Source organism: Tachypleus tridentatus, chromosome 3, assembly GCF_004210375.1.
Source record: "Tachypleus tridentatus isolate NWPU-2018 chromosome 3, ASM421037v1, whole genome shotgun sequence".
NCBI classification, from domain to species: Eukaryota; Metazoa; Arthropoda; class Merostomata; order Xiphosura; family Limulidae; genus Tachypleus; species Tachypleus tridentatus.
In genome coordinates, this window is record NC_134827.1 from 9,956,479 (window position 1) to 9,972,848 (window position 16,370).

A 16,370-nucleotide genomic window follows, 5' to 3' on the forward strand; every position below is an offset into this window, starting at 1 on the left:
ACTATAAGTAATAAACAGGCATAATTTTTTTTTGTAAAATTGCCCAGATTTGCAAAACAACCTCTTTCTTAAGCCATATATATTTGTTTTTTAATTAGCTTTCTTCTAAAGCTGTTAAAAAAGTAATTAGACTTTGAGCTTCTAAATTTTTATTTCATCTTAAAAGGACAAATAACTACCTGTGACTTTATAAAATGAATTTGTAAATATGCTTGCCATTATACATTCTTCAAAAATAATCATATTTGTTGTAACATAACCATAGAACATCCTTTTGTCCTAATAAGGTCATCAAACTCTTTTTTTTTTAATGTCTCAACTATCTTTATCCGACAATTGGAAGAATGTATAATAAGCAACACTTTCATTTTTATTGTGAAATTTGTTGATGGTAAAATATTCGTATCATTAATCCTAAATTATCGTGAGATTGGTGAGAAAAATGGCTTTATTATCTTGTTCTAAATTTATACTTTATTACTTGAATCCTAGGAAAAGGATGTTTAATTAAGTTGACAAAGCATAAGGAAGATATGAGATGGTTTTCTATTGCTGTAGATTGTATATGAAATTCAATTATTCATGTTGTTATTCGTCCTTCAATAAAGTTGAATACTTTGTACTGCACGGACCTAAGAGATAATTTCTTTCTCATTGCCGATTGACTTTTAGTACTGTATTTTTATTAGCCGCGGCATAGAATAGCTCTGAGTGTTTCTATCAACAAACTTTTATTTCACAGCTCTGTCATCTCTTGACCGATTTGAGATCTAATTAGAATTTTAAACTCAGGAGACCAAATCCGTTTGATTGATGTATTTGAGTACGCCCAAGGTCTCATTCAGTAAATTACTCTAGTCCTGTCTAAAATAATTTTAAGCGCCTCGGCCATTGAATATTCTTTCTTTTTATGTTTAGAGTATTTTGAATAATTTCCGATACTTTTAATCCAGCCAACAGAATTGTTTCACAATGGTTTTTATTTCCACAATATTATCCTGATGGTTGTTATATACAAAAAACAGAAATAACTTAGGCCAACTTAACATGTAATCTCAGTACTCATATATTCTCGCTGACAACAATCTACATAAATGTTACAAAACATTACACTAATTGTAAACTTTTTCTAAATCTACAACATAATTCCTTCCAAACAAACAACTGAGGGCGAAAGTTATAAATGTAATCAAAGTATTTATTTCATCAAGTAGTCTCTACACTTGTTGATATTGTAGTTGTAGAGTCTTGTTTTATCATATAGCCAAACTAAAAACTTTACTCTTATCACGTTTTGAGGTTTTTATACCTTATTCATTGGACAAGGCTAGTTTATGATTTAAAATTGATAGGTGCATTACAGTTTAACTGACTCTACAACTTCTAAATAAAACCATACAGTTACCGTTAGATTTAGCTATGTGTTTTTTGTCAATCCGTTGCTGGAAACAGTATCAACTACATCTTATTTCCCATGCTTATTCAGCTGGGACTACAGGGTAACCAACTGCTTATTTTTCAAAGTGTACTTGATATTATCACTGTTGGGTAAACATACTTCGCGGATACGCAATTTCCTGCACATAATATCGTAAATCATATTTTTTTATTAATGTTCCATACGTTGTGCACTTTTCATATAATTGATCTTCCCATTGGAAACTACTATCATTTGACTTCCGTGATTTGACGAACTAACTGTTTGATCTATCTTAAAGAACTTGTTCATACTTATTGCAATATTTTCAATATTATAAGCATTATTATGTTGGCATTTGTTGTTAAAACCCACTTACCTTGATGCAATTTCTGTTTATAAATTGCTGCTTAACTTTACCATATAATTTATTTGGTGATGTCTCTCTTTACCATGTCAATATTAGTTATGCTAATTGTTGATCAAACTTCTTATGGTGTTGCTATATTGTTAACATTAAGTTAAAATATATGGACTAAAAAACTTTGGCAACTTTCTGCAATGTACTTGATCAAACTTGTCTTCGGTATTGTTAATCTAGGCATCACTACACTTCGTTTATTAAACTGAGTTGAAGTCATTTAAGCAGATTTGGATACTCTGTGTATATCTTAGTCTAAAATAACCAAATTTCTTAACTACTTTAAATATATATATTTCCCATTTAAAGTCCATTTCAACTTTTCACTTTACAATGCACTTATTAAAATAAAAAATGACAGGATGAGTGTTGTTGACAAAAAAGGAAATCATGGTAGGTCATACTGTTTAATAATTGTTGGCATAACAGGAGATCCAGCTAGGCCAAATGATTATAAAACACATTACATGCGAATGATGACATTTTTTTAGCCTGAATTCTTAACATAATAACTGTGGTTTCCAGTCAGAAACAATTACAGGTAATACAAAACTAGTATTGAGCAAAATGGAAGGTTGTTAACAGTTGCTCAAAGTAAACAGAAATGGCTTTAAACTACTTGAAGCAAGCAACAAAATATCGAAACTTGCCAGAAGCTGAGATCGGTTATAGGAATATGTGCACATCACCTTTAAGTTAAACATCTTTGTAAGTGATGTTTTTAAATTATTATATTATTTTTGCAGAACTTCAACAACGGACAAGTGGTGAACACTGGATTAAAGTGCTTAGTAGACAATGATTGGTATTAATTGATTACTTTTCTCATATATCTATAATATTTGTGTTGTATAAAATAATTATCATTTTTAAACAACATATTTTGAATTTTGTAAATACAACATTATGTATGACAAAACATACATAAAGAGAGAGAAAACAATTTCCAGAAAAACTAACATAAGTTATTCAGTTCATATTTCCTTTTAAAATTTTACACAAATTTCAAATAATAAAGAAAGTCATAATTCAAAGTAGTTATTGCTTCTAGATGTCGATGTTTCGAAGTAAGAAATGTATACTAGTATCACAAACCACTTTTCTTACAGCTCAACCAAGCTGGGGTGGTTAGAAACCAATAGGCCTTCCGGAGGTTGAACGATCTCTTGAAGGACACCATGTCTTTCTATTAATAAACAATCCAATTAATCGCTGGTCGATTCCAGTTCAAGTGCTCATTACAAGCTAAGCTACCTAAAAGGTGAGATACGAGAGCTCTAGAGACGGGTGGTTTTGTTCACTTAAACATGGGACAAGTCAATTCGTGCCTAGAACGTACATATTGATCATCTAATACATTTAAGTCATGGGCACTAAGACTTCTCCTTGCAGTACTCAGTAGCAACCACAACTATCCGCCACCATATTAGCGTACCTCCTGAGCACAACACTCCCGCCATCGTCGCGGTACAGTAGTAAAAAGGCACTCAGTTCGTTAGGTACACAGGAAGGTTCTGGTACTCCATCAACTAAGTTTAGCTTATTCACAATGCTTTGAACGGTAGCATGGTTTGATGGGTGTTCATTTTGACCAAGAGGAAAATCACATCTTCCTTTACAATAGAAAGCTCTATAGCCTTTCGGAGAAAGAATCCAATCTGACCATCCGATTTGCTCAAAATCTACATACATCTCAAAACGATTACAGCCAGATGATTGGTTAGTTGCCAGTGAACTCACATTCAGTAACTGCCCTTCATTTTCCGTTGACCTTCTGCCTCTTACATTGGATCTCGTGCTGCTCTCTGAATATTTTTTATTTTGCTCATAATGTGAATTCAAAGTATAAGGATTTGAGGGAACTGGGATGTTTCCAGATAATTGATCTCCGTAACCATGGACCTCTGAAATTAACATACGTACAATTATAATTGATGAATGTAAGTTTTATACTAACTTTGATAAGTTCTTGTTATATTTTATGCTCAAACTATTGCTTGCTATAGTTTTCTTACTTACAAATATTACTAATTACTGGTGTAAATCAACTTTACGAAGTCTCTTAAAAAAAAACTGGAAAGTTTGTGAGCTAATAAAACCTCATATTTTAAGGTGACACTTCAGTCTGCAAGTCTCGTTTTGCTTTAATATGTCTAATTTTAATGTCGCTAAAACAAATTTAATGTTGAGCTATCTGAGAATACAAGCCTTCTCCATCTCTTTTCACCCTTAAGGTTTTCTTACTATGAGTACGAACTTCTTTCTACAAATATTGTCGTGGTCAGACAATAAGTGGGTTGATTTACTAATGCCCAATTAAATCATACGAGCTTGACAAAATTCATATACATATACATATTATTATGTGCTAGGCATATTATGAATCAATGTAAGTAAACTTTCTTACAAACATTAACGTATGTAAATAATAAAAAAAAGTTCCGGAACTTGGGCTTGGACCTAGGATAATTCCAAAATATCAACTCAGTTGCAACGTAAGAAAAGACTGATTATATTTGTCGACTAATAGATAAAAATTAATAGTACTTAATACTTGAAAAGGATCATACGTCCATATCACACACACATATAGTATGGCAGAACGTTTTAAAATATTATTCTTCGTGAAAGGTAATTCTTTGCTTTACATAAAATTATTATTTTCTATATCATTTCAAAATCTGATAAACAAAATGCATTGAATTTTCTTATATTTTATCTAAAACCAAAAGTAACTTATCCTAGACAATATAAGACTCGTCGAGTCATTTTTCTTTCTAAACTAGCTCAACAACTTCATTGAACGTTTCATTCGTCTTCTTATTGTACCAGTTACATCATATGAATATTAAATATCCACAGATCCATCTACTTTTTTGATCTAGCAGCAAATCACAAAATGTACTATTCTTGATGTCACATGTTTTAATGAAGTGACTAGTTTGGTTTGTTTTGAATTTCGCGCAAAGCTACACGAGGACTATTTGCGCTAGTCATTCCTAATTTAGCTGTATAAGACTAAAGGGAAAGCAGCTAGTCATCTCCACCCACCTTCAACTCTTGAACTTCTGTTTATTAAAGAATAATGGGATTGATCGTCACCTATAATGCCCTCGCGCCTGAAAGGGAGAGCATGTTTTGCGTGATAGGGATTCGAACCCGCGACCTTCATATTACGGATTAAGTTCCTTAACCACCTGGAGGACCAATGAATTGAGTAAGAAAGGAGTTCTAGTGTGAAGAACTAACAGAACGAAGCAATGAACACTGTTTTACACTAGCGATCAAGTAAAATTCTAGTATTCTATGTAACATAATGCAATAAAATGACTACTTTTAAAAATAATTTAGGTTGCAGAAAATCTTAACGTTTGTCCTTTTGAATTAAGTAGAAAATTGTTATTCATTTGCATTTTGCTTGTATTGGTCATAACATTTTATATTTTTGATCAGAATAGCATAGCTACGTTTGACAAAATGGAAAAGTTAAATTAAGAATATTCCTGGCCTTTGACAACAGACATAAGTTTTGCTTTCTCCGAATAAAATAACTAAATCTTCGGGGATTCGAGTGCTTATTGATGAATTAAAAAAATACAACATTCTATCTGAAGAGCTGAAAAAACTAATCGTTGTGAATCAAAATGTGAAACACGATTTATCGCTTTAATAAATAAAGGTTCACTTTCTTTAATCCGTGAGTTATGTTCCGTCTTTTATCGTCCCCGCTGGTACAGCGGTAAATCTACGGATTTACAACGCTAAAATTAGGGGTTCTATTTCCCTCGGTGGATTCAACAGATAGCCTGATGTGGCTCTGCTATAAGAAAATATACACACCCGTCTTTTATTATTATTATCATCTCTGTTGTTAGTATAAAACTGCACATCAAGCGATCTGTGTTGTGGTCACAACAGGGCTCGAATCCATGTTTTTAGCATTTTAAGCTCTCAAGCTTACCGCTAAGCCATCAGATGATATTATTTATATGAATATATTTGCGATCGGCTGTAGTCTGTACTTGGCTGTATTTTTAATAAATTGGATATCTACATCACCTGGAAACCATTTTCACTTGCTGTCCGTCCGTTGTTACAAGAACATTTATTCGATTGTAACTGTCTTTAGGATTAGTAATCTAAACGATTAGAATTTCTAAAAGTGGGGTTTTAATAAATGAGGATCGTTACCGAAACATGCGAGTGAAAAATTACTAACGAACTATAGAATTCGACGGTTTTAACAGCGGGGCTTAAAAGACGTAATTTCTATGTGAATAGGTTACTTCGAAGCTATGAACACTTGTAACAAGCACCACACAATATAGTATACTTTGTTAGTTATTGTAGTTTCTTTAAGATGCAGGAAAATGTAAAAACATATATTCAGATTTAAAATCCTGGGAAACTTCTATTGAATAGATCAGTAACGATCATTAGATATTTATGCCCAATTAAAGTATAGAGTAGAATGTCATTGTCTATTTCTTATCATAATTGTAAGGTGTTGATACTTACCAGGAAGTGTGTTGAGTAAACTCTTTTTCTCTTTATCCTCTTCGTTAAAAAGAACCAGGATTGGCTGTTTATTAACATGCTTGTGATGACGTCGAGCAAAGCGCATAATTCCTTCGTCTGGTGTGTTCCCCGAGATTGTTTTAACTGTGATTAAAAGTCCTGAAACACAAACAGTGGAAAAGAAATATGCATATCTCATTCAAACCACTTAATGTTTCCATATATCTTAGGTTTAGCCTGTTAGTGAGATATTAAATGTATAACAGTCTACAGTGCCTTATATGAATGATAAAACAAATATAATTTCCAAAGGAATAACTTACATTCCATAAAAATGAAAAACTACTGTTAAATGTTTTTTTATGTGCGTTAGTGACTCTAAATTATTTATAGAATTTATTTTCTATAAATATTAAACTAAAAGTAACAGGAATTTTATCAAAACATTAATGAAGTACAGGTACAATATATTCTACTTTTATTACTAAGCAAAAGAGCTCATGTGTGATCCCGTCTTGAGTTATTGAAATGTTTTTTGTTTGTGGAACTTTTTGTAAAATTACACTAGTTTTATCTGCGTGAGACAAACTGCCCATAAGTTTGAAGTGTTATACTATATATAGGGAAGGCACCTATTCAACACCACCCATTCTTGGTTACTCTAGCGAAATAGACGGATTTGACATTCACTCTTATAACGTCCTGAAAGTGCTTGGTGGACCCAGCATTTGCAGGTAGTTAAGGCGCTCTCTCGTAATATAAAGGTCGCGGATTCGAATCCCCGTCACACCAAACATGCTTGCCCTTTCAGCTGTGCAGCGTTATAATGTAATGGTCAATTCCACTACTCGTTGTTAAAAGAGTAGCCCAAGTATTGGCGATGGGTGGTGATAACTAGCTGCCTTCTTTTTAGTCTTACACTGGTAAATTAGGGATGGCTAGCGCAGATAGCCCTCGTGTAGCTTTGCGCGAAATTCAAAACAAACAAACAATAGTGTTTGGGGATGATTTTTTTTTTGGTGGAGCCGAACAAAAGAATCATAGAGCTTCAGGTACACAGTCGGGCACGAAAATCACTAGATTTTTTAAGGTTCAACTTTACAAAAGAGGTGTCTAGTAATCCAATTTATAACACACAATTCTTTGTTCCAAGGAAGGTTGTAAACCGTACCTTGATTTCATAACCTGGTTTCTGTTATTATTATCTACTAATAATTGTTGTATAATAAATTTTAGATTGGACCATGGTATAAGCTATACTGTTAAAGTGATAGCATATTTCTGGAAAAACATATAACAGATGTAAAGGTTCAATTGGTTTTGGGATTTTGCGTAACTTTGGAAGGTTTTTAAAATATTCTATTTACTGTGAACCACTATAAATCAAAATATATTTAAGGAAAAGAAAGCTACCTTCCTTTCTAACAAACTAGTTTATTGTTTTATCTTCACAGAGTTATTCATTGTCTCTTGTGAACATAACATTATGTTTAAAAAGTCTCTTGCGGTCCTCACGATGGTGTGTTCCATATAAAAGACAATAAGGCAAGTATTGTTAGCCGTCACTTCAAAATCCCACATATCGTTTAAAGCTAGATGTGCTTTTTTATCTGCTTTCAGCATATTTTGTGAACTTCGATTTAGATAGAGAGCTGGATAAGTGTTGAAAAACATTACCATTGAAAGTCAGAGATTAAATAAAGCAATGGATACTGACAATACAATAATGCAAGCTAAACAAACTCTTCATAACTGTTCAGTCATACCAAAAACACAGTCCTGTTCAAATATAGATTTAGTAAAGGAAGGCAACTAAGCCCCATAAAAGCGAAAATCGCGACAAGCGTAGACAATGGCGTAGCCAGCTTTCCCACTCAGGAAATATGAAGGGGGCCAATGAATTAAGAAGTTGATCTGAATTTTTAATGAATTGATCATTAAAAGAAATAAAATACAATAGTGTTTATAGACGTTTTAATTATATATTTCATATCAAAGCTGAAAAATATGTGACCAATATATCTAGATTTTCCAGATTAGTCCCCTCTAGACTACGCCTTTGAGCGTAGAGCAAGTAATAATTGGTAAAACCAAAGGAGTTGTTACATAGATTGTATTTTCTCATAGCTCAGCACTTACCTCTATTTTTTTTACGTTTGAGTGTCTCATAAAATAACCCTTTACCTCATTATAACATTTCCTGATTTGCAAGAGAAAATTAGATATTGTAAATCATTTCTGAGTTTGGAAACCTAAAATATAAGTTATTTCTTTTAAACTATATTCAACCTATTTGAGATATATAAGTTGTCACTGACTATCTAAATGACAAACAAAACAATGTATCAGCAATTTTACAGAAAACTCATGGAATATTAAAATTTTTGGCATATTTCTTTTCCTCTGCGTGCTGTAATAGTTTACACAACTTAAGAAATAAGCAATTTTTGAAATATCGAATCATTTATTTTCCATAATTAAACAAAAAAATGCATAGAAAATATTTCGGTAATGCTATTTTTAATTAAGCACAAAGCTACTCAATGGGCTATCTGTGCTCTACCCACCACGGGTATCGAAACTCGGTTTTCAGCGTTGTAAGTCCGTAGCCATACCGCTGAACCACTGGGGGGCTTCGATAATGCATACTTAACAAAATGAAAAGATAAATAATGTTTTATTTTTGTTCGTTTAGTAAAACAATACAAGCCGATATTAAGTCTAGGTAACTCCAAATTTTATATACAAAATAAATTAATACATTTTTATCATATATCAAGTAAAATAAAAGTATCGGATACATAAGTTATTGGTTTGAATTTCGCGCAAAGCTACACGAGAGCAATCTGCACTACCCGTCCCTCATTTAACAGTGTAAAACTATAGGGAAGGCAACTAGTCATCACCACCCACCGCCAACTTTGTTTGAGATTTCGTGACAAAATTATTTGGTTTAATAAGTTAAATGAATTAACGAGTCTTATCAAAATTAGCTTATTTTAAAACTGAAATGTTTTCGTGGATTTAAGGCCTGGCATGGCCAAGCGTGTTAAGGCGTGCGACTCGTAATCTGAGGGTCGCGGGTTCGCATACCTGTCGCGCCAAACGTGCTCGCACTTTCAGCCGTTAGGGCGTTATAATGTGACGGTCAATCTCACTATTCCTTGGTAAATGAGTAGCCTAAGAGTTGGCGGTGGGTGGTGATGACTAGCTGCTTCCCTCTAGTCTTACACTGCTAAATTTGGGACGGCTAGCACAGATAGCTCTCGAGTAGCTTTGTGCGAAATTCAAACTCAAACAAAAACAATCGTGTATTTAAGGAATAAAACTGTGTAATAACATCAGTAACATTTTCTATGTCTTAATGCTCACCAAGGTTTGTCTGAGGGTCGTTTATCCAATCCATTACAGCAGTCTTAATATAGAACACTTCCCAGCCCACGGAGTAGGCACTAATAAGTCGATTGTCCAGCAACCTGTCACCATCTTTATTTGAAATCGAAGGTGGCATGACTTGGTACACACGAAGCTACAAAGAATAGTCTGTACATAAGTTAATAACTATAAACATAAATGATTATAAAATGTCGATTTCAACGTTTTCAGAACATTTTTGTAATTTAACCCTATTAAATTATCAATGGAGTTCATGAAAAATATGTAGATAAATATCACACAACACTTTTTTTCAACAGTTAGTATGTCTTAGTGATAATGAAATATAGCTTTTTTGAATAACGATATAAAAATTGCTCGTTAGTATGAATTATATATATAAAGAAAAATAAGTGTTGTGCTCGAGTTAAGCTATTTGTTTCTGTTGGGACTTTTTATTGAATTATTTATTATTAAATACAAAGCTACGTAATGGGCTATAGGTGCTGCGCCTACCCGGAGTATCGACAGCTGGTTTCTTGCTTTATAATTCTTCAAGCTCGTTTCTTATGCAAATGTTTGCAAATACGATTTCAAAGTTTTAGGTGAACAAGATGTTCAGGGAGAGAATTACAAATGTTCTACACACATTCATACTTTAAATAAAAATCAGGTAAATGAAAAATAATAGTGATATACATTTTATAGTCTAGTTAAGTTTTATTGAGATGACACATAGTCATTTCTCGTAGGTTGGATATTGTACTAACGTTACACTTATCAATTATTACAATAGAATAACGACTTTACTGAGATGGCACATGATCATTACTACTAGGTTGGATATTGCACCAACATAACACCTATCAATTATTACAGTAGAATAAAGACTTTATTGTTGATAAACACGTTTTACTAAATGTTGGAAGGCAAGGTCTTAATAAACGTCAATTTTTTACAAACAAGCTTTCTAGATCCCATTCATTTAAATAGACACTTGACTCACCACTAGAATAAACACTCCATCCTTTTGTTGTTTACCTGTGAGGTGCACAAAATCAAGTATTTATTGAAGATAACAAGTAGGAAGATATTTTCAAGGAAAATTGATGTTTAAAACTTTCCATTGAAGAAAGGAATAGGAATGTGTTCCGTCAGAATGAATAGAATAGGATTTATAGTTATTAACGTTTTACATCTTGTAATTCAAGCCAAACAAGTAATATACACACATATGCATACTTAAAGTGTTATAATGAATGTTCAATTAAAATAAAAGAAAGTAGAGATTCTGAATGGAAAATGTAACGCTTTATTTTGGAATTAAGCACAAAACTACACAAGGGGCTATCTGTGCTCTGCCCACCACGGGTATTGAAACCCAGATTTTAGCGGTGGGAGTCCGCAGACATACTGCTGTGCCACTGGGGGACATAATGTTTTATATTTGGTTGAACTCTGCACCTCTTAACTTCAAACTCTCATTTCAGAATTCTAAATGTCTTCTGCTGTAGCTTTATTTGAGCGTTAGGTACAAAAAGTATACTTTATATTTACTTTTGGGCTTGTTTATGCTACTAAAATTTGTTTAACAATATCCCGTACTTTAGAAAGATTGATCGTTTCCTTGAAACATTTTACATAAACAGACTTTTAGCAGATGAAAAAAGCTCGTAGCTCCCACATTTATTTTAGACACAATTTCTCATGCTACTCGTGAACACAATCAGGATTTTTCAGTCCGTTAAGTGTTCTTATCTAGTTGTATCCTATCCCGTCAGGTTTATACTTAAAAATGAAACAAATAAAATGTAATTCATTCATACATACTTCTAACAGATGGGCTCTCATGTCTTCAGAATGCTTCCTTACTATATTTTTCGGTTTCATCCTATAGAGATGAAATTCTGCCTCTACCACTGTCTCTGTGACAGGCACACTATCCGTGATGTTGAAGTAAAAATGGAAATTATGCCTTTGGTCTGAAAATCATAATATTCATCTTGAAAAAAAAACCGATTTGGAAAACAAAACATTTTTTCCATACTTTAAATATTATCTAAGAAAAAATGCATTTTGTGTTTTCACTTGACGTTTTAATGTGCTTGTCATAATATACAAACATAGTTTATAGAAATGGCAAAAACGAACATTATTATAAATGTTTTCAGGGATAGATTGTACAAAACTCTTAACAAACCATTGTACTTAAATATTGCTTCAGAATTATTACACACTGTAAATCCGCAGTGACTGAGTTGGAGTTAATTTATCTATCAACAAAACCGATGTAGCAAATGAGTGTATTTTTTAAGTTTACACTTAGAACAAACTATTTGGATGGAAAAGACATAAAAAATCCACTTCTGTTAAAACAAAAGTGTAGTTTAAAAAGCAACATAGAAACCTCAGTGTGAAGTCTCACTTTTATAGTTACTATATTTCAAGTTGTTTGTTTTTGAATTTCGTCATCTACGCTAGCCGTCCCTAATTTAGCAGTGAAAGACTAGAGGAAGGTTCATCACCATCCCCTGCCACATTTTGTGCTTTTCTTTTATCAACAACTGAGACCGACTATTACGTTATAACGCCCCAACGGCAGAAAGGGCAAGCATGTTTGGTGTGATGAGCCGAGCGCTCTATCCACTTGGTCATGCCAGGCTATTTCAAGTTAAAAAAACAATAATAATTCAGTAATCCCACAGTAATTACCTGAGGAATATGAAATTAACCGAATCAGTGAATAACATATTAATCGGTAGAAACATAACAAAAGGTTTTTTCGTTGTATTTCAGAGAGGGATTCGTAAAAATGAATTAAGTAAGAAACTTGTTTTGTTTTGGAATTTCGCACAAAGCTACCCGAGGGCTATCTGTGCTAGCCGTCCCTAATTTAGCAGTGTAAGACTAGAGGGAAGGCAGCTAGTCATCACCACCCACCGCCAACTCTTGGGCTACTCTTTTACCAACGAATAGTGGGATTGACCGTAACATTATAACGCCCCCACGGCTGGGAGGGCGAGCATGTTTGGCGCGACTCGGGCGCGAACCCGCGACCCTCAGATTACGAAGCGCACGCCTTAACGCGCTAGGCCATGCCAGGCCCTAAGTAAGAAACAAAAGTGATCCATCATTGTTATTGTATCTGCATTGTACTCTGAATTACTTCAAGTTCTTTATAACGAAAAACAAAGTAAAAAAAGATGTAACCATTGTAGTATATGTGTTTACTTCAGACCACAACTTAGCTAGTCTGCATCAGTTCTTAAACTGCAGAAATTTTCCAAAACAAACAGTTTATTTACTATATACAAAAATACACCAAGTTTACAGCCCGTCTTCACCATGTGTTCATTGACACGCAAATTTTTCTTCTTGCCAGTAGCAAACTGGAATGTTAACTTAACTTAGATTAAACTAGGAATTGCAGTTGTTTTCATTTCCAGCATTTCTTGGGATACTCTTCGACAACCATTTTCTGTGTTCTCGTTGTTGTTGTTTTAAATTAAGCACAAAGTTACACATTGGTCTATCTGCGCTCTGCCGACCACGAGTATCGAAACCCGAATTTTAGCGTTGTAAGTCCGCAGACATATCGCTGAGCCACTGGGGGGCTTTCCGTGTTCAATAATTAGCTTATATATTACCTGTTTGTTTTTATTATTGTTTTAGCGCAATAATTTAGTTACACAACAAATTATATGTATTCTACCCAATACAGAGAACTGTATCCCGGATTTTAGTTGTATAAGTACTTCAGTTTACAACTGACTACTTTAAACTTTGTTTTTTAAACAGAACTCTATTCCATACAATACTGGATTTACTTTAAAGAGAAACACAACTTACTTTGAATAGTAACTTTTTTTTATTAATCTAGAAATGACGATTACAATCAAATAAGGATTTTGTTAATAAAAAGACCAGTTCGTATATGTTTTCTAGAAATTTAGTAAGTGTCGTGCATTGGAGAACTACCAGTTTCTGACACTAAACTAGTTTTACTAGTGTTTTACCATAAAATCTCAGACCATACCATTTGATATTTTTTTATAAATACCTTTATTGTTCATTGTATAAAAATTACTGTTTTACAGAAACTATATCTCAAAGAGTCAGCGGTAAGTTGCAACGCCAAAATCCAGGATTTAATTTCTCGTGGTCTACCTTTTCGTTTAAACAAACTCACTGAAATAAGTAATAGAAGACTTTTACAGCCGCATGAAAAAGACAGTGATATTTTAAACTACTGAAATCCTGAGACCGGTTATTATTCTTACCTTTATCAGGAAAGCTTCTGACAATGTTGACTTCGTAAGGATTTAGCGATTTTCCACTATATGCTAAAGCGTTATACAAGTCTAGCATGTACTGAGGAGGGTTTAACTCTGTGTCGCTTCTTCCAGGAGTGTTGATGTTGAATATTTGTAAGAGACTGTTGATGGCTTCTTTTTTTTCGTTGGCATCCAGGAGCTGATGTGAACGACAAGCAACCAGTTTTAGACTCCACGCTAGAAGGCATAGAACGCACACAAGTTTCAAGAAAGCCATTGTGCCGGCTATGTGCCACAAGAAAATCGACCACGACTTGAGCTCTGTGATGATGTGTGTTTCTGTTATCTAGAGTGCTAGTGTCTGACGCTTGATTTGCCAAGAGACAGTTTTATAGATCGAGGAATGGTGACTTTTTTCCTTTTTCTTTTCTTTCTTATGACGGTGGAGACCACAGATGTGTAGTTGGACAGACAAAGTACACAGGAAGACCAATCACGCGGTTGCCTTCAGCCGGAAGATTCCTGATTCACTCCGGATCCTCCCTCTACCGGCGTCAGACTACACCTTAGCCTGATTGTTGGTTTGTGACTGTGATTATGTCAGCCTAGTGTTGCTCGCGTTCCTAACATAACTTGTGTGTAGGATACGTCATGGAATCACACTCCTTATATACAACATCTTTCCATGGACGAACCAAGCCTCATTAGTTCAACTCACCTCTGTTTCCTAATTGAGTAATAAGTGCCAGACGGCGTGCGAATCACAGATAACCTCATAGAGAGGGTTGGGCAGGGCATGACTCCCAGCAGTGCTCTGTCGGTCATTAGTGAGGTGATGGATAAGAAGTGGAGGAGGGGGTACCCGTGTGCTTTGTTCATGTTGCTACCCCTCATCTTCTCCTGTAATAAAAACGTTCACAGGGTCTACAACGGGACCATATACGTACAAATCCAGGTTCGCTGCAGTTTAATGTTATTCTGTGCAAGTCACCCGCTCGAAGAAGACTCTATGATTCATAATATATTGCACTACATGAGACTTGTGCACTGATCTGAGGATTTGGGTGAGGGGGCAGAGAGGGAAACCTGCGGCTACTATTTAAAATATAATGATTATTACTTGAAGCAAAATTAGTCTTGCCCAACAAGACTAAACAAGCTAGGATTTCATTGAGTATAACAGCATCATGTTCGTATGGTGTTTCTGTAAATGAAAATGTAATTTTATAAAGAAAAAATAAAAGTATCGATGAATAGCTAGAATACAACTTTTTAATGACTGGTGCTGGTGGAATTTTATAATATTGAAGCTCTTATAAAAAACTAAAGTATTTAAATTTATAACTTGAGTAAATATTTAGCTTAGATTTTCAGAGTTCAAATAACTTTACTGCTGTTTTCGTATCTTTTACCTCATGAAATTGATAAAGATTGCAGGTAGAAGAACAGATTTCTAAGGTCTACCTACACTTAAAGAGAAATTTACGATATTGTCATAACGAATATTGTATCTTATTACATTTTTTTTAGAAATGACAACTTCACATCACTTGTAGTATGCGGGCATGAAAATTATTTGTACAGACAGCGCTATTCATTTTCAGATCCTTCAATCTAAACAGAAATGGTTAAATTATTTATATATATATAATACATATAAAACATGAAGCCATGATATCTATGAAAAAAGTAAAACGATATATATATATTATATATTTATACATGCGATAGCCTAAAACAGCTTTTATCGATTGCCAGTAACTCACATAAATACCGTTTAAGAACTTCATCAGAATACAGTTATAAAGAATATTTTAATATAATGGTATTATTAAGACAGCAAGAAAGAAATATCAGAAACTGATGAAAAGAAAGTAATTTTATAATACGTTTTACTTCTATAATCAGAAATATTATTACTGTTATGTTGTTTATGGAGTGTATTTAATTCACTCAAAATAACTCAAATAACTCAAGAATGTGTAAAATAACATTAAAATAACTCTTCCAATCAGGCAAGAGTATATAAATGCTACGAGCGAAAGAAACTTGAAAAAACTAATTTTTCAAAGCACACTAATTATTTTTTAAGTTCTTTCATATGTAATCATTTCTTGGTGTTCATAAGATACACTGTTGAAATGAGTATATCACAACGTGATTTCCACAGGTACATTGTATGAAAAACAATCTTGTTAATACAGCGTTTCAAAGTAGACGCAACGTACGTTTCTTGTTACTTAAAACACTCTAAGAAGTTTTTCTTTTAGTACAGCATAAGATGTAAAAAAATACAAATCGTACCTCAAAATACAATGAATGATTTTCATTTTATAAAGATAAGGGATATTATACTGTACACACA

At 33.5% G+C, this 16,370-nt stretch overlaps 1 protein-coding gene across 1 annotated transcript; it reads right to left on the reverse strand.

The window, feature by feature from the left end:
• Positions 1 to 2,769: 2,769 nt before the first annotated feature.
• Positions 2,770 to 15,045, reverse strand: LOC143246324 (bone morphogenetic protein 7-like). Its single transcript, XM_076492860.1, has 5 exons — positions 14,012 to 15,045; positions 11,562 to 11,713; positions 9,729 to 9,885; positions 6,357 to 6,515; positions 2,770 to 3,742 (listed from the first exon to the last, which is right to left on the reverse strand). Exons 1-5 carry the CDS (start codon positions 14,280 to 14,282, stop codon positions 3,234 to 3,236), a joined length of 1,248 nt encoding a protein of 415 aa, XP_076348975.1. The 5' UTR covers positions 14,283 to 15,045; the 3' UTR covers positions 2,770 to 3,233.
• Between the last annotated feature and the right edge of the window lie 1,325 nt (positions 15,046 to 16,370).

What these genes read in the sequence shown, in the direction of transcription:
- LOC143246324 (XM_076492860.1), bottom strand. Translation starts at nt 14,282, where the DNA reads ATGGCTTTCTTGAAACTTGTGTGCGTTCTATGCCTTCTAGCGTGGAGT. An exon ending in CAGAAGCTTTCCTGATAAAG is followed by an intron (nt 11,714 to 14,011) that starts GTAAGAATAATA and finishes TATGATTTTCAG; the next exon opens with ACCAAAGGCATAATTTCCAT. An exon ending in TTTACTCAACACACTTCCTG is followed by an intron (nt 3,743 to 6,356) that starts GTAAGTATCAAC and finishes TGTTAATTTCAG; the next exon opens with AGGTCCATGGTTACGGAGAT.